General features: G+C 33.6%; 1 protein-coding gene across 1 annotated transcript in view; it reads right to left on the bottom strand.

Moving 5' to 3' along the window:
- shep (RNA binding motif single stranded interacting protein alan shepard) overlaps positions 1–20,702 on the bottom strand; it is a 122,386-nt gene extending 101,684 nt beyond the window's left edge. Inside the window, exons 1-2 of the mRNA XM_088232511.1 lie at positions 20,687–20,702; positions 19,639–19,994 (exon numbers count right to left, since the gene is read on the bottom strand). Of these exons, the coding sequence (XP_088088637.1) occupies positions 19,639–19,994; positions 20,687–20,702 (372 nt within the window). The remainder of the gene's footprint in view (positions 1–19,638; positions 19,995–20,686) is intronic.
- Between the last annotated feature and the right edge of the window lie 6,426 nt (positions 20,703–27,128).

Here is a 27,128-nt window from a genome sequence, read left to right as displayed (position 1 = left end):
GGCTACACCGATGATTTTGTTTGCGTGAATTAATTAACATAAATTAATTTAAACGCAATATTAATGGTAATAAAAGTAATGAAAACTAATATTTACCAAGAACATTAGACCTAGAAAATGGTTTTTAAAATTATGGCTAAATTAATTATAAAATTAACAGCAAAGAAACGTATGTTAAAGCAACAAAAAAAACTAGTGATTTCTGGAAGTACGTAATATAATCTAAATATACTGAAAAATATCAGTTGGTACGTTCCCGATAACTATACTAGAGTGAGATCCCATAAACGTTATTATGCACCCAGAACCCGCACAAATGCATGACAAAATGCACCGATTAATTTTCATTTATCTATTGGTTCTTTTACAATTTATGCATTACTTTTTTTACATTAAAAATAATGTGAGAGAATTGTAACTAAACTAACTGCAATCTAACATGTTCAGTACTAGAAACAACAGATAAAATTAAATATTTTGGTGTATACATAGATGAAAATATAAAATGGAGAGCCCATATTAGTTAACTACATAGTTGAACGATTTAGAAAATGTATATTATACATAGATTAAGGAATATTTTAAGAACCAATAATATAAGAACTGCTTATTACGCAACTGTACCATCTTTATTAAAATCTGGTCTTGTTGGAGGGGGTGGTGAATATGCCAATATATTAAACCCTCTTAAAATAGTACAAAGATTAATTATCAAAGTAATTTTTAATAAACCTTCAAAATTCAACACGGAAAATCTATATAAATTATTTAAAGTTCATATAGTAGACACTATTTACTAATTCAATTCTATTACACAAATTTAAAAATAAGAAAAAATAAACGAATTTGCGATGAATACGTCACTCAGATACCAAAATAATATCAAAATTTCTAAATTCCACAGAAGTCATAGTAGAAATAGTTTTGTTTTCAAAAACTATTAAAACGAATATATCAGTAATTAAATTCAAAGTAAACTTTAAAAAATTGTTTGAAAATGCGTAAAAACAGCATTCTATTCAAAGATAATAGGGTGTCTTGTGCCGAGGGAGACATTTAAATTCATTTTTAAACATGTTTTATTAAACATAAATAAATCATCATCTCTTATATAGTATTTAAAATATAATTAAAACACATAAAACTCACAAACGAAAAAACTACAAATAAAAACATATTTCTACCTATTTGGCCTGATCCACTCATCCGTGCGTATCCCTCCTCCATTATCAATTTTAATAGCGATATTATAGTGACAGTATTTGCTAATTGTCCTTGCCTATTCGCTTGCTAAATCCAGATAATATGGACCTATTTTTTTGTACACATCAGCAGTTTAGCAGCTATCTGATTTCTATTAATTTACTTGTCATTCACACTGTTTTTCTACCTTATATTTCGGGGGCTTAGGGTCATAAGGGCGCAACTACAAAAAATGCTGTTTTGTGTTAAGTACTAATCTGATATCCAAACAAAATATCCTGTTAGTGACAAAAAGATGAAACTCATCCGATAAGTAGTTACCTAGATAAATTTGTGTGAAACTACAAATGAAGCGTTTTGTGTAAAGTCAGAATAATAAAACACCTTTTACATCATTTTGTTAATTTACTAATGTAAGCGCAAGTTAGGGTCATATAGACGAAAGCGTAGTTTCATATTTTTAACTCTAAAACATTTTATGCTCTATTAACTGTATTTTTTATTTTCTTTATTTGTTACCCTTAAAAGACAGTATTATTTTTTGAAAACTGTTTTATCATTTATCTCAAAACTGTTTTTGTAGTTTCGCCCTTATGACCCTTAACCCCCGATTTACAGTCTGCATTAAGTAATGCAATATCTTCCATTGTCTATGTTTTTATGAATGTATGTATGTGTATGCGCATGGGTGTATGTACGTGTGTGTGTATGTACATGTGTATATAGTATATATGTGTATATTTATATATACATGTGTGTATATATGTGTATGTCTGTATGTATATGAATCAAAATGTGTATCCGAATAAGTTTATATTTTGTTTGTCTGTGCTCTATATTAATTTGTTAACTATTATAATATATAAAAATGTAATTGCCTAGCTTGGAACGGGGTATGTACCCTTGTTAGCTGGGCAAAGTGAATATGGAATTGTATTTTGATAAAGAGTGTGAATAAATAAATAAATAAATAAATTGCAAGCTGCTGACGAAGATACTTAATTTTTTTATACAAATCGCTTCACCAGAATAACGTTCAAATCGGCCATTTTTGAGGGGAGCAAAAACAAACTCTTTGAAATTTATGAACGATCGTAACTTAATGTTTACTGATATTATAATGCCTAGTATATTTTTATGTAATTCGCTCATTTGACCCTTAAAATATGAGAACACTGTAGCCTCATAATTACAGCTGAATTCTTCTCAAAGTGTATTTATTCATTCATTAAAAATTACACCTTTTTATTTTATTTTATTTTTTAAATATTAATGAACGTATTGAGGCGTTTTAGGCTGTGCCTGTGTCAAGTCATACTAATTAACAATAAAAAATACAAATTAAAATCAATTTAATTCACTTATAATGATATGTGATGCAATAGAATAACAATCTAGAAAAACAGGGTACAAATAACAAATAAAAAAAAACTAATTGGATATAAATTATACAAATCTAGATTCATACATAATCAAAAAGTCAAAATAATAGTATCATTGAAATCAATAAAAAAAAAAGTTACAAAAACATAATTGAGATATGGTTTTGTAGAAACTTACTCTATACTATAGTTAGAAATGGGAATAATAAATAATATGCCAAATAACAGTGAGTACTAAATGAAATTATACAAAAATACTTAATGAAAAAACATACAACATACAAGTATCAAGATATATAAAAGAATGGAAGGAAAGCAGATTAGTCGATTTTCGCTAAACTCGAACTTTAAGAAGATTGACAACTTCGTCCCTATCGATATGCAGCACCCAATTGCAAACACTTTTCTTAAATACTTTGGAACTTGTTGAGTTCTTTATGGCTGCCGGAAGTTGATTAAAAAATTAAGGAGCCAGGATGGTAAAGTTTCTTTGAGTGAGTGGTAGGGCCAAGGTAATTAATCCTTCCCGCTAATCGCGTCGGTATATTTTGCTGCGTCCTGACTGTATCTACAGATTTTCAGAAGTTCACAAGTGACTCTCTAACAAATAGCTGCCGCACATCTAGAATTTTCCAATGTTCAAACACTCGACTGGTTTCAAAGAATAGTGAATTTTGTGGTACATCTAGCTCAAAAAAAATCGAGAGATTCTCCAAAGAAACAAAAAAATGTGGTTAAACTGCATTCGTATCTTAAAACAGACAAATTTAGACTTACAACAGTGTACTTTTAGGGGTGCAAAATGCTGCGGGAAATAGCATATGAAAAATGTTTTCTTACAAGCGGTAAAAATTAGAGCATTTAATTGTACTGGGAAGTATCTTGAAAATCAATGAAAAAAATATTCAAATGAACTAGTTCAACTACGTCACAAGTTCTTCCGAAAAAAACAATTATAGGGTATTGTGATAGATTTCCGGTTTCCGGGAAGCCAACTCACCAACCAGCAGAGCTCACCGACTAGAACTTATGACGCCACAGGCGGGGTGATTTCAAAATTTTGAAACGTTAAAAAATCATCAACAAACTTCAAAAAATTTGGCGAAGTTTGATAGTTTACTATCAAATAAAAAAATATTTTTTTAAATCTCTGAACTTCCGTATTCTGGTAACTGCCCATTGTACTCTGAGTCCAGGTCAGCAAAAAGAAATAAAGCGTTAAAAAGTAATGAGTAACTATGTAGAAATTTTAAAATATAATATTTTTTGTAATTTTTAAGAAACTATCCAGGAGTTCAACGGGTCATCACATAACAAACTTTTGTTAATAATTAAACAATGTTTTGAGTATGTCCAAATGTTTGCAGGCTGGCTGGATTTCTTCCCTAATGAGTTATTTATTTATATAAATGCCTTGTCGGCTTTTACATGTTTTACAAACATGCATACATATAAAGACAGACGTGTATTTTACACAAAAGTAGCAAAAAATAAAAATTATTTTAAGAAGAATTATAAAAATAAAAAATATGAAGAAAAATCTTCTTTACATATTAATATAAAATTTATGGGTAAACCCATACATATAATACCTACATACATATACTTTTTTCTTTCGAGAACTAATACGCTTCAAATAAAAATCTAGGAGAGGAATATTGTATTTTATACAGAATTCAATTGATGGGTGATTTGATCTCATGTGAATGTGATTTCACACGGACGAACCCTCTTCATTAATAAATGTACCTTCTAATAATAGTGAGTGATTCACCAAATCAATTGGTTTCCCATAGGGGTCCACATATTTCCAAATCCAGGGCAAAGAATTGATTTTGGGAATAAAATAAATGAGTAAATTTTCAATAATAGAATATTTTGGTGAGAGAACTCCTATCTGTACGCCTGCCAATAATGTCATAAAACAAATGTTTGATTATGGAGGCAGTATTTTCTTTTTGTTTTTACAGCTGGTGCAAAAATATTCTCAATTTTCAACAAAGATTATTTTCGCAACAATAATTTTTTTTACTTTGTTTCTTTTTTATAGTTAATTTCAACTTTGTAGATACAAATAGGATGTGATTAAGTGTTCATAGGACAAACAGGGCGCACAGCAATGAAAAGGATCGACGAACACAAAAGGGCGTGTAAATTTGGGCACCCTGATAAATCTGCAATAGCGGAAAACTTTAGACACCGGATATTTTTTCGCCTTCGAACCGAAAATTTTACATAAACCCAATAATTACAGCGCACGAATAATAAAACAGGCAATTAAAATACACAGACACCCAAATAACATAAACAAAGACGACGGGCTTAAATTAAACTTAACATGATTCCCAGTACTACATACAACAAAAACGAACAGAAATGTCCCTACTGCCGATTGCGACACGGTACGAATTACTAGTACTTAAACGCATATTTTTTCTTAAAAACACTCAACTTATTCTGTATATGGCTCCTGCAATGGTAGCCGAAACGTCGAAACAAATCCAACACACACGGTATCACTCAAAAAAGAAACATTGATGTGTGTAGATACATTTTGTTTTTTCTTATATTTTAACTTTTAATTTCATTTCTTTCACCCGATAAACAATAATAAATAATGTGACCTCATGGGGGTTACCCGTGCCAAAGACCCTTAATAATTTTGATATAATATTATATGTATTGATTTATTATATCGAGATTTTTTCTATGCTGTGATAATATCTTTTGTAATGTGGGTTTTAACCTAGACGCTCAATGCAAACGATTTGCTACATACCGATAATCGGTGTATAAAAGTGATTTCAAACAAGTTTATCTCTCGGCGACTAGTTTATCATATTGTATATATACTGGCCATTATAATTTATTTGAAAATTCGGCTCCAGGGTAAAACTTTTCGATAAAATTTGAAACAAAAAGTTAGTTGCACCTGTATATCAAAAGTGTAATTTAGCTAAAGTTTTGATTTAAAGTTATACTTGTTTCCGCAACTTTCATTATTAAAAAAAAAATGTTCATGAGAATCGTTAATTCTACTTTTTATATTCAAGAATTTTTTAATTTTTTAATGCCCGGTGTAGCATATTGTCCACATACCTAAAAAATGAAAATAAAACTGAACTGGCCATTCCGAATATAATAAAATGAGCTAAGACACGAAAAACGGAATAAAAAATCCAGATGTCTCGCAATTAAAAAATATTTCTTAAATCTTTATGATAGTGATAATTATTAATGAAGTTTATGTAAGATGGTGTTTTATGTTTCTTATACAATAATGTTTTCTTTTTATTTCGGATGTATTAATTTGTATGATATTATGTATTGTCAAAAAAACGCTTTTTCTTATGTACGGTCTCAAATGAGTTTCTAATAAATCCTGGGAGTATAATATGTAATTTTTGCATTATATGTTTTATTAATAATAAAAAATAAAATAAAAAAAGAACTGTTTTAGTTTAAGTTTAAAAATAAGCACCACAAATAAAACAATATGGTAAAGGTTATTCTTCATTCGAAAAAAAAATTGCTCTAAGAGATAGTGTGTTTTGTTTTACGTTACATTTGTTATTTTATCTTATTATAATCATACAAAATGGAATGTCAAGTACACAAAAGTGATCATTTTCGACACCTGGATCCGTTCGCGTTCAATCAAGGAAATAAAGGAGAAAACAAATGAGGAAAATATATTTTTGAATTTTTGTAAGTAACCAAAATTTTGGAGCTAGTTTGTTCTTTGCAATTGAGCTAAAGGGCTTCTCTATAAGTGGGAGCGAATTATTACTATGAGGTCTGAGGACTAAACACAAGAAAAACAATGTTTAAAAGAATCCATATAACGGTCTAAAATGCCGTACTCTAAATTAATCTTAATAACGTAATAACAAACCCACTTCAAAACGGCAGAAAACGGGATGTTTGAATAATCGTCCGAAATTTCTCGAACGTTCTGAAGCTTTCAACGAAGGGTTGATGTCGCTGTCCTAAAAAAGTAATACAGTGTTAAGAGTGCTATGTACGTGGCAACATTGTTCGGAAATGTACCGATCAATGTGAAAGCTACAGTGGTTGTTGGGTGGTGGCCAAATTTCGCGATTCAAGCAGCCGAAAGTCTAGGCCTGAGGCCCGACCCTGTCTGGAGTCTGGACATCGCGATCGCTTACTACTTAATAGAGCAGAGAAAATCTTTATTCAAATTTGATTAAATTGTTTATGGCATAAACTACTCTGAAATCAAATGCAAACGATCAACATATTTGTTGTTAAAATTATTATTGTTATTGTTCGTTAAAAATGAACATAAGTTTATTCGTGACTTTATATTTGTTTTTTATTATATACGATAATATATTATAATTGAGTGAATTTCTAGAAAACATAACTCAATTATCATTTCAATTATGCTTTTATATATATATATATATATATTCTTTTTCTGATGATTTAAATCATGCTCTTATTTTTTGTCATTTTTTTTTAATACTACTATATTTTAATATTGTTTTGTTGATTTTAATGATACCACTATTTTGTATATTTAATTATGTGTGATTCTTAATTTCTATGATTTATATTTTAAAAATTATTTCTGATTATCTTTTTTGCATTGTATTCTTTGGAATTTGATTATTTAATACATTTACATTTTTTTCTAGAATGTGATTCTATGTCATTATAATTTGATCTAATTAATTTTACTATGTATTTTTATTGCTATTTATTGTGGCTTGACACGGGCATAGCCTAAAAAGCTTTAATAAGTTCATAAATATTTAATTTTGTAATTTTGAATGAATAAATAAATGAAAATGAAATGAAATTATTTACGTTTAAGTAACATGTATTCTTGGCACATATATATACTTTATACTTGTATAATAACGATTTTTAATTTCTTACATTTGATAAGCTAGGCATTTATAATTAAGTAGTTTTAGTTTTTAGTGTAATTGTTTTATTAGTACAGAACTGCTTTTATATATGCTTTAAAATATATAAATTTTCCATCTCAGAACAGGCTGAGCCCTGTTTGATGGAGACTATCTAACACTGACTATATAACAGAGAACACTCTGTTTTCATTTTCTATTCACTAGTTTAATATAGATTCCCTGTTACTAAATATGTATACGTATTTTATGCAAAAATGTATAAAATTAAATAAATTACATAAAAAAATAATGTGTAATTTCGGTGATTATTTATTGTTTTTATTGTCGTTCGCGTGGTATTTGAGGCAAATTAGTATTGTTCAACAATAATAATTTTCTCGATAGAAAGATATTTATATATATATATATACCTTTATTTATATTTTGGGATAAAAAGTATCCTGATCGATTGCCGGTCCTTGAAACTTTCACTATGCAAAAAAAAACGACGGTCCGTTAATCAATGGCGACGAAGCATCGTTATTCTGTTTTAATATTTATTCATTTTTGCATTAAGAGTTTTCCAGAAAAAAAGACAATTTTTCGGGACGAACTTTCTTTCTATGTATTTGTAATTGAGGAAATTTTTTTAATTTAAGAAACTGGCAGTGCACAACGGAGTTTTAGTCCCAAAACTTATGAATGGAAGTGAAACATGGATCTGGCAGAGGAAGGATGAAAGCCGAGTGAACGCGGTTAAAATGCAATCTCTTAGACGAATTTGTGGGAAATCAATGTATGACAGGGTTACGAATGATGAAGTCAGACGAGAGTTTAAACCTGAGTCAACTATAATTGATAAGATTAAGAAAGGGTCTCTAAATGGTTTGGGCACGTAGAACGAATGGACGACGAAAGAATGGTAAAACAAGTATATATGGTGAAAATGAACGGTAACGTGAGACGAGGACGACCAAGGAAGACGTGGCATGATCAGATAAACCAAAATCTTAAATCTGGTCGTGTCAAAAGCAGACAGAACCGAAGGGCATGCATGACAAGATGTATGAATGTGGAAGAAGCTAGGAATGTATGCCAAGATAGACGTGTGTGGCGGTCCATTCTCTCTGCCTACCCCTACGGGGAAATGGCGTGATGGTAGTAGTAGTATAAATACGTTTTATTTATTATTGTTACAATCATTTGGTATTGACACTTCGAAAATGTTATTAACAAGTGTATCTTTATCAAGTGTACCTTTTTTTTTCTGTAAAACATTTCCGCTCAACCCGGGTTTTTACCTCAAGAGCTAAAATGAACTGAAAACTTGAATTAAAATATATTATATATTGAAATAAATCGATTTCCATTTGCTCGTTCAATTAAATGAAAAAAAAGTAATTAATCGTTGATTAAAGGTTTTTTTGCAATGTGCGAATCTGAAAAGATGCCACAAGACCTATAAAACTCATCCGGATAAGTGGGTGGGGCAGGGCTTTCAATGCTCATTCTAGTGATTCGTTTTATAGTCAGTATTTTTTTAGGAAAACCTAAAATAAAATACTTAGTTTCGTAATTTCCTTTAAAAATGAAATCCACAAAAAAAAACAAGTTATGATGTTACGCCTTGAATCCGCAGCCTATATTATGCAGGTTATGTGCAGTTCTGTATGTAAGCACATTATAAATGTACAGTGTATGGTCAACTCTAGTTGTAATATATATTAGAATGAGCAACTGTGTGACCAATATTCAAAAGTAGATACATTTTTACTAATATTATAAGTTGCGTCTGATTAGTTATTTTATGTTAAGTATACTTTTTATGCGACAACATTTACAATAACAATATTATTATGTGGAAGCCTCTAATTGGACTTTATGATATATATTTATAGTATAATTGTATCTTATAAATGTCTGTTGGCTATCCAATGAAATAAAATCAAATAAGTAGTATAAAAATTGAAAAAAAAGTTTTCAGGCGTTGTCTAGTAGGTGAATTGGTTCAGCCGGATAATTCTTACCTACATGATAAAGGTTTTAGATCGTTTACTTCTCAACACTTTGACGCTGGCCGAATACACATAGAGTTTACCCTGTGCCCGGCCCATTTTTGTGAAATTTAATGCTTTGTGAAGGGTTTCTTAAAAGTATCATAACTATGAAAATACTGGGTTTTATCAACTGAAACTTCTCAGATTTATTTAAAATAATTAAATAAGTAATTTTTGTATGATATTTTTGCCAACATTAGCCTTTATGAAGAGCCACATTGCGCATTGCAATTTTCGCACATATATAGGGCCTCACTCCTTTTTTTGTGCTTTGTATCCCGGAGCCGTGTACACACGTGATTACAATAACCACGCGTTGTGTCCCGGTCCCGTGTTTTCACGTGGTTTATCAGCAGCAAAAAAATAATAATAAAAGTAACAAGATGTTAGTAAAATGGACTTTTTTAGGCTGGTAAACCACGTGAAAACACAGGACCGGGACATAACGCATGGTTGTATAATCACGTGTTTTCACGGCTCCGGGATACACAGTGTTAAAACAGTTAAAGAAATGTTTATGTTTAAACATAGGCAGAATGGTGAGTGTAACACAGTGCGTAAAGTGGCCAATCAAACCAGCTAATGACAGGTCATACGCTCTGTAAATGTCCAGAGTTCCATATTCCCTTCTCAGAAATGTTTTCCCTCTCTGTTGCAACAATTTTAGACTTGAAAAACTCCCTAGGGAGAAAATCCAGCCTGTCAACAAACATTTGACATACCCAAAACGTTGTTTAGAGTCAGCTTGTTTACATGAATGTTGGGCGTTCGGATATTTAGTTTGGATCAAACAAAGAGTATTGCTGTGATATCACGACTCTATGTATAGGAGACAGGGGGTGACAGGTCACGTCAATTACGTGATTGAACCGCCGCGCCGCGCCGATCATGTGCCAGTCTCAATGTGTCACGTGGAATTTCAAATATGGTCTGTTTTCCGATCAATTCACCCGCGTTTACTGAACTCTGCCTGAATCTAATATGGGGAGATCAGGCCGGTTGGTATGCGTATAGACTAAAGCAGTCATTCCTAAAGTGGTCTATATCGACTCCTAGGAGTCTATCACGGCCTACAGGGGGTCCACGGCAGTAAAAAATATATATAAGGGGTCCATTAGATGTAAATGGAGGTCTACCAGTGGCCAGCGGTGATTATTTTTATAGGTAATCTACAAAAAGTGTTCATTAATTTGTACCTACATATAAGTAAATAATAAATCTATATAAATAATTATTCTGTACGTGTGATGTCACTGAACTCCTCCTAAACAGCTTAACCGATTTGCGTGTGGTTTTTAGCAAAATGTAGATCTTAACGCTGCGCGTGTTCGCAGATTAAAAATTTTCAATAGAATCTGTAAAAAAGGAGTTAGAAGCATAAATCTTTTTTTATCGACTAACCAGGGTTGCATTCGACGAGAATGCAAATACATACAAAAAATTAAAGGACGTTGTTTTTTGTTTTTGAATGTTTACGAACAACATTCGCTTTTTTGGATCCCAATCAGATTCTTTCCTTACATTTTTATAATTTCTTCCCATTTATTTATTTTTACTGGATTTTAGGTAAAACAAAAATAATATTAACTGACACTTAATACATTTTTGAAAATCGTATTCATAAAGTGCCCCCTGTTTGTGAGAAAAGCCGAGTTGGACATTTACAAAAAAAAAATTACTGACTTTTCTTGTTGGACCTGCATTTTGATTATAATAATAAAAATCCGAATTTTTAGTTTAATCCAAATTTTATTAATATTTTTTACCAGTGACCTGGTTTCCAGACTGGTCGTCAGTATTTTAATTTTTGTATAAATACTGTTGATTTAAATTCAGCATAACTGAAAAATGGCGATCTCGAAAAAATTGGTGTTTGATCTATCAATGAGTTTCATGCAGATTGAAAACAATCAATCGACCAGCTGTTTTTTCGCAAACAAATACAGTTTTCATACATATCGTACAATGAATAAAACAAACAAGTTTTTTGGGTAATATAACAAGCCTAGAATAAAAATTAAACAAAGAAAACATGTAAATACAGAATTGAAAATATTGTTACTTAAGAGGAAGCCCAAAAAAATAAGTATCGGGTTTAATTCCCGACATGAAATGAAATATTTATTTGAAAGGGTGTTTTACAGTCCCTGGACTGGTACCTGAAGCGTAAGACTCCCCAGTTGACCCGTACCTATGACGTTTCAAAGTGGTTAATTTTTCATCAAAAATGATTTTCATTAATTTTTTTCATAGGTATTCGAGAAACTTAGGCGTACAATTAAATGCTCTAAATTTTATCGCGTATAAGAAAACATTTTTTGTATCCAAATTCGCGGAGCACTCCATTTTATCAATGCATTATAATTATTATTTTATAATATAAAAGGGTTGTGAAAAAAGAGTTTGCCTACCAAGCAAGAGTCTCGAGTTCAATTTCTGACATGGTTCATTAGTCAAACATTTGTCCAGAGCTTACTTCTTCCATCCCTTGACTATGCAGATGTATGTTATCCAGATGCTAAGTCTGAATTACTTGATAAGTTGGAACGACTGCATAAAGTTTGTATACGTTATATCTTCGCAAATTCGACCACGTAACTGAATATCACACGCAAATACACTGGTTCAGTATCAGGCATAGAAAAAACATTCACATTCCATCACTTCTTCACAATATTTTAAATAATCCCACTTCGCCTGTTTATCTGAGAGAGCTCTTTCAACCTCTATCACAACACGGACTATTTCTTCGTTCTAGTAACGAGAGAACCCTTTTAATACCCTTAAATCGCGCTAATTTTCTTGCCTTCTGTTTCACAGTAGTAGCTGCTAGATTGTGAAATAATCTACCCACTAATGTTAGAGACGCCCCGTTAGAGACGCCCCGCCCCTTCTTTATTTACATTTAAGTCAAGATTGAAATGTTACTATCTAAATTTCATTATTATTAATATTCTCCATTCCTTCCCATCCCCTCTTCTCTCTTCAAAGTATGGTGTTAATTTTTTAAATTATTTTTTTTATTAGTTAATTTTTATTTTTAATTTTGTATAAAATCATAAGATTCAATATGTCCATGTACTCGTAATTTTCTCAAACAGAACGGTTTGGGAAATAGCCTTAAAGAAATATGCCCGCCCTTATATGTATATAAATTGTACATGTATATAAAGTGTTAAATAAATAAAATGGTTGATATGAAGTATTTATTGAAAGGGATGTTTTCACACCAGATATATTACATAGTCCCTGGACTGGACCTGAAGTGTAAGACGTATCATCTTATCTTCATGTAACAAAAAAATTGTCAAGATACGCTGCGATTGGTGTACCAATTCAGCGCTCCATGCACCAATAGGTGCGGAAATGGAATTATGGTGATGATGATATTATCTCGGAGTATAGTTGAGAAAGGTAGGAAGGCAGGACATTTAGAATAACCCACGGCAATAGAAAATAATGCGTGCTAAGCTAAGTTCTCGTTACTTCAGGCTGAAGGACTGACGGAACGGGTTTAGCGCCGATAAGGAGCGGAACGGGAGAGGAGAGAGGATCGGGAGACACGGGAATGGTGGAAGAACTCAATATTAATAGACATTCCTAATGCGAACATTCAATTCTCGCGAAGTTCAGTCAACCCAGAATTTTCTAATCAAGGTTTTAATTTTAATCGGGGATTTTATTAATCCGTGTAGGAAGCGTTTTTCCGCAGTCAGCAGTAGAGATACGTGGTTTCATAGCAGGTCTGTCAAACGTGATAAGAATTAATTAAAAATATTTTTTACTCTTGATGCTAAAATATATTTAATTTAAAAAATATTATAATCCAAACTACGAGAGAAGAGGAATTGAACGTAGTTATACAGAAAGCAACCAGCCATGGAAAAGTGAAACTGAGATAATAGCACATTTGTAAAAATAGTGAATAAACAAATCTACACAACAGTTGGAATGTTTTTGGCTTTGACAAATGATAAACAATGAATACATTAGTTTTTTATTTAATTTTGTAAACCAGAATCTAATAACGTATTTACCAGTTTCAATAACTTTTAATGTACCGTAAGATTTTTGTAGTGCTGTGGGTGTTTTTTGCAAATTGAGAAATGCCGTTTTTGTGATCAGCACTACTTTCAAAGGGTAATTATTACAGTTTTTTTGTATAAAAGCGGCCTGGATGTTTTAGCAGCACTTAGAATTGACCTTGCTGCACTCGATAACACCAATATATATTTTTTTCAAAATTGTTGACTGGCTGCTTTCTGCATAACTAAGTAAAATTGTTCTAGAAAATGAGAGTGTTTTTGTTTTTATGTCTCTACTTTTGTAGAAACAAATGTCTGAATACTAACTGGTGTCCAAAACGTTCTAAATGTTTATTTTTGCCCCACAGTTACAATAGTATCAAAACTCCTTACTTACAAAATTCGGTAAAATCGGGAATGGAGAAATTTGAAAAACATATCTTCTTCTCCGCGGTGAAGGTTGGATATCATCACAGCAATTTTATTTTTTACGCAGCCGCTCTGAACAAGGATTTGGAGCTACGATGGAACCAAGTTTGTCTTAGAAACACATCCGAGAATTCAATAATTTCACGAGTCAATGTTACTGAACCAATGTGGTTTTACGTAAATTTGAATTTAAACATTGTTATGAATTGTTGAAAGCTAAGACAAGCGTGATGTACGTTAAACCTTCTCGACTCTCTCTTATAGTCCTTAAAATGTAAGGTGATTAGAATGACAGCTGTCAAACTCAAATCAATAGTGATGAGAAATTACTGATCACTGATCATGTACCGATCAAATCGATTTTATCATTTTTTTCATGCAAACATAAAACTCTGTTTCCGAAAATTGACAAAAAAAACGTAAAAACAAGCCTATTATAGTGTGTTGAATACAATTATTCACCAAAAATAAGACATTTATACTTTTTTCGTGAACATTATCAAACGATTTTTTTTTTCAACAATGTTTGATTATGGCCAAATGCTTGCCTACTGGCTGGATTTCCTCCCTAGGGAGTTGTTCATATTTAAATTTATTTCAACAGATAAGGAAAAAAAAATTGAGAAGGGAATATGGAAGTCTAGGCATTTACAGGGCTTACGACCTGTCATTGGCTGGTTTAAGTGGCCACTTTACACACTGTGTAACATTCACCATTTTGCCCATGTTTGAACATCCACATTTCCTCAACTCTTCCATCTGTTGACTTTTGTGAAGCTCTTTTACTTCGATTTAAGATTATTTTTTTTCGATCAATTTACATTGATCAACTTGTCCCATCTCTAACGTTTTTGCAAAATGATATAACCTTGTAAGAACGTCGTTAATAATTAGGTTTATTTTAGTTTTAAATATGATTTTATATATTTATGTTGATTTATATGTCAATAATTGTATAAACAAAATAAATTGACTTACTAGATACGAATGATTTTTCGTGTGTCAATATAAATCACTCCTTAGACGTTACTACAAAGTTATGTCGTCAGTTTTTCTGACAACTGTCATTCTAATCATCTTACATTTTAAGGACTATAGGTCATAATACTCGTTATCCTGGGGATTGGTTTGCTTATTCCTGTTTTCAGTCAGTCTTGTCCTATTTGTGTAGCTACCTACAGCGTACGTCTCTGATCACTCGGTCCACGTAGACGTGTCTTGAGCAATCTCTGTAGTTTCTACCCTCAGTCATCCTCTCTGCGATAGTCATTGTTAAGAAATCCTTTAAAGGATTTCCCTCGTTTCACCGGCACTACACGAAACCTCGCTGTTCAGGACTTGATCCGTCAAATGGATTCCAAACATGCGTCCATAGAACCAAGTCTCAATAGCAGCTAGATGTCTCTCACTCATTCGGGTCAATGGTCCGTGTTTCGCAGCCGTGCAGCAGCACACTCCGGACAAAAGTTTTGATTAGATTCTCCTAGCCCCGACCTTCTGGCTACTAGAGAAATGATAGTGCGAACTGGGGTTTTTCACGTTATTGTGTAAAAAATTTCAAGAGTATTTTTTTCTGTGACTCGATTACTTGTGGTGAGCCACAGAATTCGATACTCGTTTTTCTGATCTTATATGGCCCGAGTTTGACATGCCCGTTGCAGGGGGTAGAATGGGTCACGACATACACTGGATAATTGTAGGGAATTATCTGCGCGATGTTTCTGCTGCAGAGTTCCTCGGTTTCGACATGGTAAAAAGTGCGGTTGATGCGCTCCGATGCGCCCACATAGACGAAATTAACGGAAAGAAAAGAAAAGAGACTGCACTTGCAGACTGACGTAGTAATTAATCAATCCTATAGTCACGGAAAGAAACGAGTTAGCTAGACCGTTGTATTCGGTTGAGCATATTGATTGCAATATGTTGAGTAAGTCTGAAACTAATCGTTTAAACCAGCCAATGTCAGATAATACGCCTTGTAAATGAACTTTTATATTCGCAATAAATCCTTTATTCTCAAAAGGGTTCTCTCTCTCTTTCTTGAAAGATATTTTAATAATTGATTTCAGTTGTGAAAACTCAAATTTCAAATTAATTTATTTTACCAAACTGACACTGAAAATATTTAAGCCGTTATATTTGGACAACATATCAAACCAGGAACCCTTGAGCGATGGTTCGACATCATTAACGTATGATACTCTCCAATACCAAGAGAGTATATCCTTCCTAAACATAGCTTCACTGGTGTGAAATATTTTGGCGGCCTCCGTGGTGTAGTGGCCAAGACGCTTGACTTACACACGGAAGGTTCCGGGTTCGATTCCCGGTGAGAACACAAAAAAAGTTCATTGTAATTTTTCTCAAGCCTGGGTTTTCTGCGATGTAATTCACCACTGTAATTGGGTCTCCTAGCCTGTTGTGGTGCAAAAATAATAATATAATAATAATAAATGTCGCTCTCCAAAGTGTTCATGTTCAGCTGCCTGACTAATCTTCAAACCGGCATAACCAGAGGTCTTTTGGTTCAGGAAGCCAGGAGGTAAAATAGTCTGTGCGGATACTGTCGGAGATAACTATCAGGAACATAAAAATGAATATTCTCTAAATTGGCTGCGTTCTCGATAAAACCTCTTATAACTCTGAAAAAATGGGTCAGTGTTAACCCATCCTTTCTAAGTTACAAACTGTTGATCCCAGCTCGCCCAAGAGGAACTGCAGTGGAATAGAGCCACGGATAATAACCCGTTCAATGATTGTGGTGACAAACTTTATTGCTCGTCGAAGAATTCAAAGATCTTCTAAATCGAGAACGGTAGTGGTTACGCACTTAAAGACGAATAAATACCCAACCGTTAACCACAAACATAACACGAGATACTCGAATAAACATCTGATATTAAGAGAAGAAGTCAGCCCTTTTTAGTGAGAAAAAGAGTTTATAACCTTTTACCAGAATTGTGATATAAAAAAATAGTCAAAACTGTATAAATAATAAATTTAAAAATAAATCTGCAACGCTCAACGTAAATAATGATCAAAACAAAATCAATAATATTTAAAGTGCGTCCAAATTTTTGTATACAGGCGTGAATTTCACTCCCTAGGGAGTAATAAAATCGAAATTAATTTGGCTCTTAAATCAGCCAATGACAGGTCACAAGCCCTGTAAATGTCTGGACTTCCATGTTGCCTTCTCAAAAATGTTTTCCCTCTGCTGCAATAATTTTTATTATTTGATACTTTATTTTGTAAAGTTTTTTTTAAACAAATGTATATTAAATTTGCCTAAAATATGTGCAGTGGCTTTGATATCGTAATCCTACAAAAAACCTAGCTGTAAGAATGTAAAATTGTGTCATAATTCACAAAGTTGTTTTACGGATTTGGAACGTCTGATATTATTTTTATAACGTTAAAATGTATAATAATCCTGTATTTTTTTTTTATCATTTGCAAATTTGCCCTCATCACTTTGACTATTTCCAAGGATTGGATAAAAATTGAATAGAATGCACAAAAAATAATATTTTAATAAAAACGAACTACATTGAACGACGTCACTAATTCTTCCGAATCAACCAATAATAGAGCGTTTTGATAGATTTCCAATTCGTGGAAAGCAACCAACCAATCAACAGATCTCACCGAAGAGAACTTGTGACGTGTTGTGACGTGACGCGAGTAATTTCAAAATGACAAAACTCCAAAATCATAGCGCTGATAATACTATAAACAATGATTAACAATAAAAATAATATGACCTCACTGGGGTTACCCATGCCGAGGACACTTAACAATATACTTTTTTTTTTTAATTTACATGTGAGAATATACAAATAAGACTTATTATACAGAGATAATGAACAAAATGTTAAGACACTTTTCAACACAGCGTGTTTATGTTTATATTTAACTATGTATACCTATATTTTTTTATATTATAAAACGCACAATAAAAGAACATATACTATACATTTGTGGAGCAGTTGATTCAATATTGGTTTGGGCGAATGAGACAATCCATTTTACTTCTACCTAGCTCCATTATCATTTTTTTATAGCCTTTTTGAACATTTTCTCGTTACTAATTGTTTTAATGGACAGCGGAAGTAGGTTACAGATTTTAATTGCATAATACTCAAAATACCTTAGTTTGAGAGTCAATTAACAGATATATTTTTGTTTTAAACCGGTTGATTTCCTCAATCGTCGTGTTTTTGTTGGGAGTGTAATGAACGCATGAGGTCATCGGGGAAATATCTGAACTTATGAAAGAAACAACTTTATGCGTTTATAAATGCCCCGAATAAACACTTCAACAGCGCACACAAGGAGGTACGACCGGCTATCCAAATGAATGGATAGAATTAAGTTTATTTGTGTTTTCCCACGAGTCCCTCTCATGGAACAAGTTCAAGTGGTAACTCATTTAAAACACCCACAGCACCCAGATTTCAATTATTATTAATCCCGCGATAGTTGAGCTGTGAATAAACTGATTATATATGCTAGGCGTAACCAGTTAGGTTTGCGTATGTGTAGTATTCAGTATACGAGTATACCGTACACTGTACACTACCGTACACCGTACACTACCTCACACCGATGACTACTTGGTATCTTTGAACATGTGTACGCATGTAAATAACAAGTATTCTATTTTAAGATTTCCCGATACTAATTTTTCAGTCATGAGAATAATTTTCTTCTGGTTGCAATACAGAGACTGTGGATTAAGGAACGTTATTACGAAAACGAAAATGATTATCACTTTTGAATGATATGTCGTCAAAACAATTTATGTTAAGTCATGCACTAACTCAAAAGACTGTGCTAAATAATCGTTGCAAACGTTGCTGTAATGTCGTTACATTAAGCAAAAAACGGGCGATGTGAAATACAGGTAAATATTTTTGAAAAACTCGATTTTTTATAATCTAAATTCTCAACTCACTCTTTGATGGGCCTGAACTACTGAACTCGATAAAATTAAATATCCCAACCAGAAACCTCAGACAAAACTTACTCTTTTATAGAACTAACTATGTTTTTCATTCCCCTATGCCCAGAATTCTTAGGTCTGCCAACAAACATACCAGCCTTGATTTCTTTGAAAACAAGTTGTCTTCTTTCATACGATCACGGAATCAAATTCAATAATAAACACCTCTCCTGCTTTCACTCCCACTGGTCTACTATGTACCAGTGTGTCTTTCTACTTTTCTTTAAAATAATTTTCATTGGGCGTATATGTAAATAAATAATTTGTAAAAATTAACATACAATTTAGGTCAGTTATAGCAAAACATGACTTTATGTTAAAAAATAAATAAATGTAATACATCAAGACTTGTATTTTTTATAGCCTCGTGTGACATGAAAGCTACAGAAGCAAATAAAAATTTATATGCGACTTAGGGAATTTATAGTTTTTTTTCAGCTGAAAGAGTAATGAAATCAACATGATTGGAAACTTTATATGCGCAATATTGGCATGTTGTCAGCTAGGCAATTGTACAGTTTACTGGAAATGTCAGAACGAACGACCGGATTCTGATAGGCATCCTCGTCCAGTTATCAAATATCCGGAAACGATCTATGAAACCCGACTCCAGAAGCCGGGTTTCGATACCATGTCATTACAGAGAAAACAAACACCTACACTCCAACGACGTTTCGATCGGCTGAGCCGCTCCCGTTGTCCGCCGGAGTAGCACTGAACTGGAACATTCACTTCTGCTAGCACTAGGACGATGCGAGATACGAGACGCGAGGCTTTCTCCTGCGCGAGGAGGTGGGCTGGTGACACGTCACTGGCGGGAGGGCGCGGCGGAGGTGTGCGGTCTCCGGCGTGTGCGGAGTGACTGTGGACGAGGAGTGCGGAGTCGCGGAGCGGACGAGGAGGGAGAGGGCTGGGGAGGAGACGGTGCACTCCGCGCCGCGCCGCGTCGCGTCGCGCCGCGCCGGGCGGGCGCGGGCCGCGTACAGTGGCACCGCGCGCCAAACCGTGGGGCGAGACTATATGGGAGCCAGCTGTACATTTTTATTTTAATGAGTGCAAATGGAATTGTGTCGATGAATATAAATATACAAATGACGAATTTCAAGCCTACGGCTAATTAGATACAAAAAATGGTTTCTTTCGAGCAGTAAAAATTAGATCATTAAATTATATGGCAAAGTTCCTTAAAAATGTACGAAAAATATATTTCAATAAACTACTTTGAACGACGTCACTAGTTCATATGAATCAACTAATGATAAGAGAGTTGTGGACGATTTCCAGTTTACTTACCGTCAACGGATTAATCGGCAGAACTGACCGCGAAGAAGCCGAAGAGAACTCGAAACGTCACACGCGGAGTAATTTTAGAAATACAAATATTTGAAAAATCATAGAGCTGATAATACGATGCACATTTTTAAAAATATTTTGACTCAGTTTAATAACAAATAAAAGAACCATTGAACTTTTTCATTGAATGCCGTTTTAAAAATTATAAATCATTATTGAATTACATATAAAATGAAATTAAATAAGTGAGCCTGGAAACTGCAATACTTTAATTATTTTTATACAGTTTTTATATTGGAATATGGGTTTGGGGTATTTTTAAAATTGCTGAAATAATTATATGTCCAGGCAGAATAAATAATAATATTTATGTAAATAATAATAGTTCTATGTGTGAAATACAACCAGAACAGACGTCTACTCTCAACCATGTTGGGAATTGAACTCGAGACCTCTTGCATGGTGCGCAAACGTGCTCACCATTAGACTGCGATGCGGACAAATAGTAGAATAAATAAAAAATCGGCGGCCTCCGTGGTGTAGTGGCAAGGTTCCGGGTTCGATTCCCTGCGAGAACACAAAAACTGAATGTGATTTTTCTCAAGCCCGGGTGTTCTGGGCTAATTGGGCCTAATTAAAGCAAAAAAAAAATATTTACTGCTATTGATTTTTTAATTTCGAATATTTTTTTTTTCTCTCTTTGTTTTCACGTAGTGATAATTATACTAATTGTTCACATGTAATTTTACTACTAAATATTGCTTTGTATTAATTATTTTTTACTATATTTTGAAATAATATATTATCTAGGTACGTACATATTATTTATTTATGGCATTCTGAAAATGTTATCATTAATAATTTTACTAGTGGTTGCGAATTATGTGGGTATGTATTGTTAAAATATTGTCCCACTTCAACATCCTTTGTACCCACAACATCTGTTCACTTCCCACCTCAGTATCCTTTGATCGCCCGCCACATTAAGACCTCGGGTAGTGAATCGCGCGTTTATTTCGCTGAACGTGTGCCGCATCATAGACTTTGTTTTCACCAACCACCAGTGTTCAGCTCCAGATCGGGGGCCTGTCCTAGTGTTAGTGCCGCTTGCAAATGACTAGTCGGACCGCTGCAATTTCATCAAGCACGAACCAGGTTAATGGCATCCATTCCTAATCCATTTCATATGTTGGGGTTGTGACTGATTGACACTGCATACCGCATAGAAGGATATTCATTTATTAATATTAAATTAACAATACAGTCTACTATATCGTAGAAGCCTTGGGGCTTCGCCCCCGCTATTTCTCGCCCCGCATTCGCGTGGGGATTCGTTTCCCACTAACTAGTGTGGTCATGGTTTAAGTAGTGGTCGGCGTATTAGCTTACCATGCAAGAGTTGACATGATATGTATATATTTTTTTTTCGGGTATTATTCTTGGAGCTTTTTTTGTAATATGATGAATTTGTTTAAAATGTTTTGATCTCTGAAATATTTCTAGTGATAGCTTTCAAGTGTACATATATTGTTGAGACATGTTAATAATTAGTATTTATTTTAATAATAATTAGATGTAAGTTAATATTAGGACGTTCGTGTATTATGTCTGTACTTTTTAAGACTAAATAAAAATATTAAAAATAGTGTTTTTACATTAGAATACTCCATAGTCCCCGGACTGGCACCCGAAGCGTAAGACTGATCACCTTACCTTCACGTAAAAAAAAAAAACATAAATAAAAAAAACAAGATATGTTGTGATCGGTGTACGAATGGTGATAGTGAAGTTATTGCTGAATAATGTACAATTTATTTCATTTACTGTGGAAAACCAAGTAGACTTTATTATAAATATGAGTTAACATTTTTTTTATTCCATGTTATATTGTTGTTATTTTCTGAAATTAATAAAAAATGTTACAAAAAAGGTAACAATGGTTCTACTTAAACAACAAAAAAATTAATGGACGAGGCTTTTATTTTGAATTTTGCAGAACGCACGCGCACCGCCCTTTGGGGATCCCCACGAGAATAGCAAAACCCGCGATGGAATTCCACGACCCGCGACCCACGACAGATCTCGCTGCAACTAATTCAAGATTATCCATTATCGAAGTCTGCTGGTGAGGACGGGCAGTCTCTGGTACTCCACCCCGGGCTAAAGACACGGCGCCGGTCTCGCTCCGGCAGCCGGCGGCCGGGTGGGGAGGGAGCGAGACGGCGGATGACCTTCGCCGACTCAAAAGGTAAACGATCCTCGCGCCGGTAGACTATATACTAAGGTTCATTGTTTCGTATTTGTGCAAAGGCAGCCTGATGCATCGCGACTGGCGTACTCCAAAACGCGGTACTGTACACTTTTAAAACAATTGACTTGAAATTTATTGCTAAAGAAAGGAAAATCAATTTTTAAACAAACAAACCATCACGCCGTAGGAGTAGACAGAGAAGATAGAACGCCACATCACTCTGTCATTTCAATCATACCTCGCTTCCTCTACATTCATAGATCTTCTCGTGAACGCACGCCGATTATTGCTACTCTTGACATGTCCATATACAAGTATTTGATAGACTTAATCGTGCTATGACTTTCTCGGTCTTCCTCGTTTTCGGCATCCATCAACATTCACATTAAATATCCTTTTAGCTGTTCTTTCTCTGTCCATTCGCTCTACATGTCCAAATCAACGCAACATCCCTTTCTTGATTCTGTCAAAAATGCATGTTTCAGCCTTACATAATTTATTTATTTATTTATTTATTTATTAGTTTATACATACAATGTTACAAAATGGCATAAAAAACACTCTGGCAAAATTCTGCTAGTACTAGGAGTAGGCTCAGTATATGAAGGGTCGGCAAGCCAGAAATATTAATACGCCTAATGCTGCAATCGGTTCCTATATGGGCAAATGCCTGTTCTAAGAAACCGATTTGCTGCGGCAAATATGGTTTACGAATATTTTTCCTATAAATAAAAAAACTATATTGAAGAAATAAAAAAAAAACCAGTTATAGCCCAAAAGAGAAGAAAAGAAAAAAAAATTAAGTTTACATTAAATGTAAAAATACAATTAAATACACAAATATAAAGCATACATACTTAGTACATACATATACACATACATACATATATACACACATATACATACATATACATATATATACACACATTCATACACGATATATATGCACATGCGAAAATACAATAAATTTATATATGATTCAATGGGATAGCATAATATTTAGATTACTATCTTCAATAAATTATCCGATTCCTTACTTCCAATGTCTGTCAACCAAATTTTTAAATTTCTTCTCAAAACTGATGGTTTATCAGATTTCCAAAAAGACGGTATCAGGTTGTATAGTTTAGGTCCGTTATATAGAAATGATTTTTGGAATACCGCTGTACGTGCTATTGGAATCACCAAATCGTTTCTTACTGTACTCCTGGTTGAGTGCGCATGACTCACAATCACCCGAGTGCTCCTATTTTTGTGGATGTCAAGTATTACTTTCCTCATGTAGATTTGCCTTAAGCCAAGGACGTCTAAGGATTTGAAAAGGCCTTCACTCGGATGATTGTACGGTTTTCGCAATATTATCCTCAATATTGATTTATGTACCTTAACCAAGGGATCAAGAATAGTCTTGGCAGCTCCTCCCCAACAAATACTATAATGTATGGATCTCAACATTTGTGCGTCTATCGTACATAGTTTTACCACACATTCGCCTCAGAGATATATAGAGTATTTCGACCAGCATTTAGCCTACTTTTGTTCCTGTTTTTTCATGTCCATACTTTGCTCCCATACATCAGAGTTGGGACTAGGACTCCATTGTGAACTACTAGTTTTGTCTCTTGTGACAAAATAATTAAACTAAAAAGTGAGATTCTAGACAATTTTTAATTTGTAAATCACTCGTATTTGACGAATGATAAACCATGATGTGAATGAACCATTTACTCTCACACATTGCTGTGCTGTCCTTGTACAGTGACGCAATAGCTCTTGTCAGGTTACCATTCACTCTATACTCTGATAAAACCTTTCACAATTTTTCTTTGTCAACTCTATCAAATAGTTTTTACAGATCGACAAATGCGCAGAAAAGCTCTTGGTGTTTAGCCAGAAATTTTTCCGTCATATTTCGCAGAGCAAATATTTGATCCATTCATGAAGCCATTTTTGATAAGGGAATGTTGAAGTTTAAGCATGTGCAGGGCTTATGAACTACCATTGGCTGGTTAAAGTGGCACTCCATATATTGTGTAACATTCACACTTCAGTTTGAAAAACAACACATTATTTTTGCGGCCTCATCGGGAATCGAACCTGGAATTCTCCGTACATAAGGCCATTAAAGCATGGGGGAATCTCGTCCTAACCGAACAAATAGAACATAAATACATGTAGCAAAGACAAAGAAGGGCAATGAAACAATGGTATACAGTATATGCAATAACACGAAACATATAAGACTTCGAGCTAAGCCATTCCAATCCTTCTTCATCCCATACAGAGTTAGTAGCGAAGAGATCTACGAAAAATGGGAATATCCATCTAAAAAAATGGAAGTTGGGTGACGAATCGACTAATCTACACATTCTGGGCATTGGGGCATAAAAACAAAAGTTGCTCTTAAAATATTTCATAAATAAAATATGGACATCTGATGACACGGTTGGGAACATCAAAAGAAATTTATTGCAGAATTGGGCATCGCTTAAGCTTATATAAATAAGGAAGGCAGTGGTCAATTTATTTATTAATATGTTTATATGTAATATGTACATTACAAAATAAAGTATCTTAATTCATACATGTAGAAACAATGAAAGTAAAAAGTCAATAAACTTAGGTATACATTAAAATAACACGGAGGTAAATATAATATCATGGGAATAATAAATATGAGAAGGTTAAGAAATATGTGTTAAATAAAATATACAAACATTGTTATTATAAGAGCATACATAAGAATATGTTTGTCTGAGAGAGCTCATCCAACCTCTTTCACAACACGGACTATCTCTTCGTTCTAGTAACGAGAGAACCCTTTTAATACCCTGTCATCGCTCTAATTTTCTTGCCTCCTCTTTCACAGTAGTAGCCGCTCGATTGTGGAATAATCTACCAACAAATGTTAAAGACGCCCCTTCTTTATTTACATTTAATTAAAGATTAAAATGTCACTATCTAAATATTTAAATTGTTCCTTTATCCTCCTTCTTTCCTTCCCATCCCCTCTCTACTCTTCATTATACAGTGTTAATTTTTAATTCTTTAATTAATCTTTGTTTTTAATTTTTGTATAAAATTATAAGATTCAATATGTCCATGTATTTATAATTTTCTGAAACTGAACGGTTTGGGTAGGTAGGAAGAAATTGCCTTAAGGCAATATACCCGCCCTTATATTTATATATATATATATTGTATATGTATTTAAAGTGTCAAATAAAATTAATAAAAAAATATGTTTATGTGTGCCCTTTTTCAAGATTCAAAATAATATAAAATAATATAAAAATAATATATAAAAAAGTAAGAGAATCTTGTAACGACCCTGTCCCTCATGGACGTGAAAAATATCAGTGTCCAAAGAAATATTGTTCAACATTGAGATAGCCCTTGCAACAGGCATAACCATTGGCAGATTGGTCTTGTATATTGGAATGTGGAACAGTCCACAGTAACGTTGTCTAAGGAAATTATCCGGAACATAAAACCTAATGCTCCGCATAATTTCAGGGTTGTCAATAATACCGCGCAGCAATCGAAAGAAATGCTTGGTTAAATACACATTCCTTCTCGTCTTCAAACTGTTGTAACCAAGCATCATTCCTTTTCCGCACCTAATGGTTTATGGGGCACTGCATTGGTACACCAATCGCAGCGTATCTCGTTTATTTTTGTTACATGAAGGTTAGATGGTCAGCCTTACGGTTCAGGTACCAGTCCAGGGACTATGAAATATTCTAGTGTGAAAATAAAAAATATTTGGAAAAAAAGGGTGACGGATAAAGCCACGGATAATATCCGCACTCCCTCGTGTAGAGAAACCGAAGAAATTTCTTCTGAACTCTCCACTATAAGATAGTACTTCAACTCACACGGTCTGCGGTACTTTAATGCCCATATGAAGTGAACGCCATTGCAATGAAATGTCTTTAGCACCATCAGGTACAAATACGCGTTTGACGTTCGCGTCAAAAATATTGATCAGTTCAACATCGATTTTTAAGAAAGATAGGCTGGAGGTTGGGCTTATCCAGAGACCAATATACGTACAATGAGTTAGAAACTACAACAATGTTTGAGTATGTCCAATTGCTTGCAGACTGGCTAGATCTCCTCCCTTGGGAGCTATTCACATTTAAATTTATTTCAACAGAGAGGGAAAACATTTTTGAGAAGGGATTATTCCCTTCACAAAGATGGTTTCCCTCGCTGTTGAAATAAATATAAGTTAGAAACTAGCTTAAATATATCTCTTCAAGACCGTCGAAATAAATCCGACCTTCTAGTCCTATTTAAAATTCTCAACTCACTCTTTGATGCGCCTGAACTATTGAGCTCAATAAAATTAAATATCCCAACTAGAAACCTCAGACCAAACTGACTTTTTCATACCGATAACTAAAAAACTAACTATGATTTTCATTCCCCTATGCCCAGAATTCATAGGTCTGCCAACAAACATACCAGTCTTGATTTCTTTGATAACAAGTTGTCTTCCTTCAAACGATCACTGAATCAAATTCAATTATAAACACCTCTCTCCCGCTTCCACTCCTACCAAGTCTACTATACACCATTGTGTCATTCTACTTTCCTTTCC

This window comes from Micrasema longulum, unplaced genomic scaffold, assembly GCF_059751315.1.
Source record: "Micrasema longulum isolate JH-2025_06_02 unplaced genomic scaffold, ASM5975131v1 h1tg000993l, whole genome shotgun sequence".
In the NCBI taxonomy this organism is placed as follows: Eukaryota; Metazoa; Arthropoda; class Insecta; order Trichoptera; family Brachycentridae; genus Micrasema; species Micrasema longulum.
Note: the sequence above shows the minus strand (reverse complement) of the source record. Positions and strands in the feature narration are given on the sequence as shown.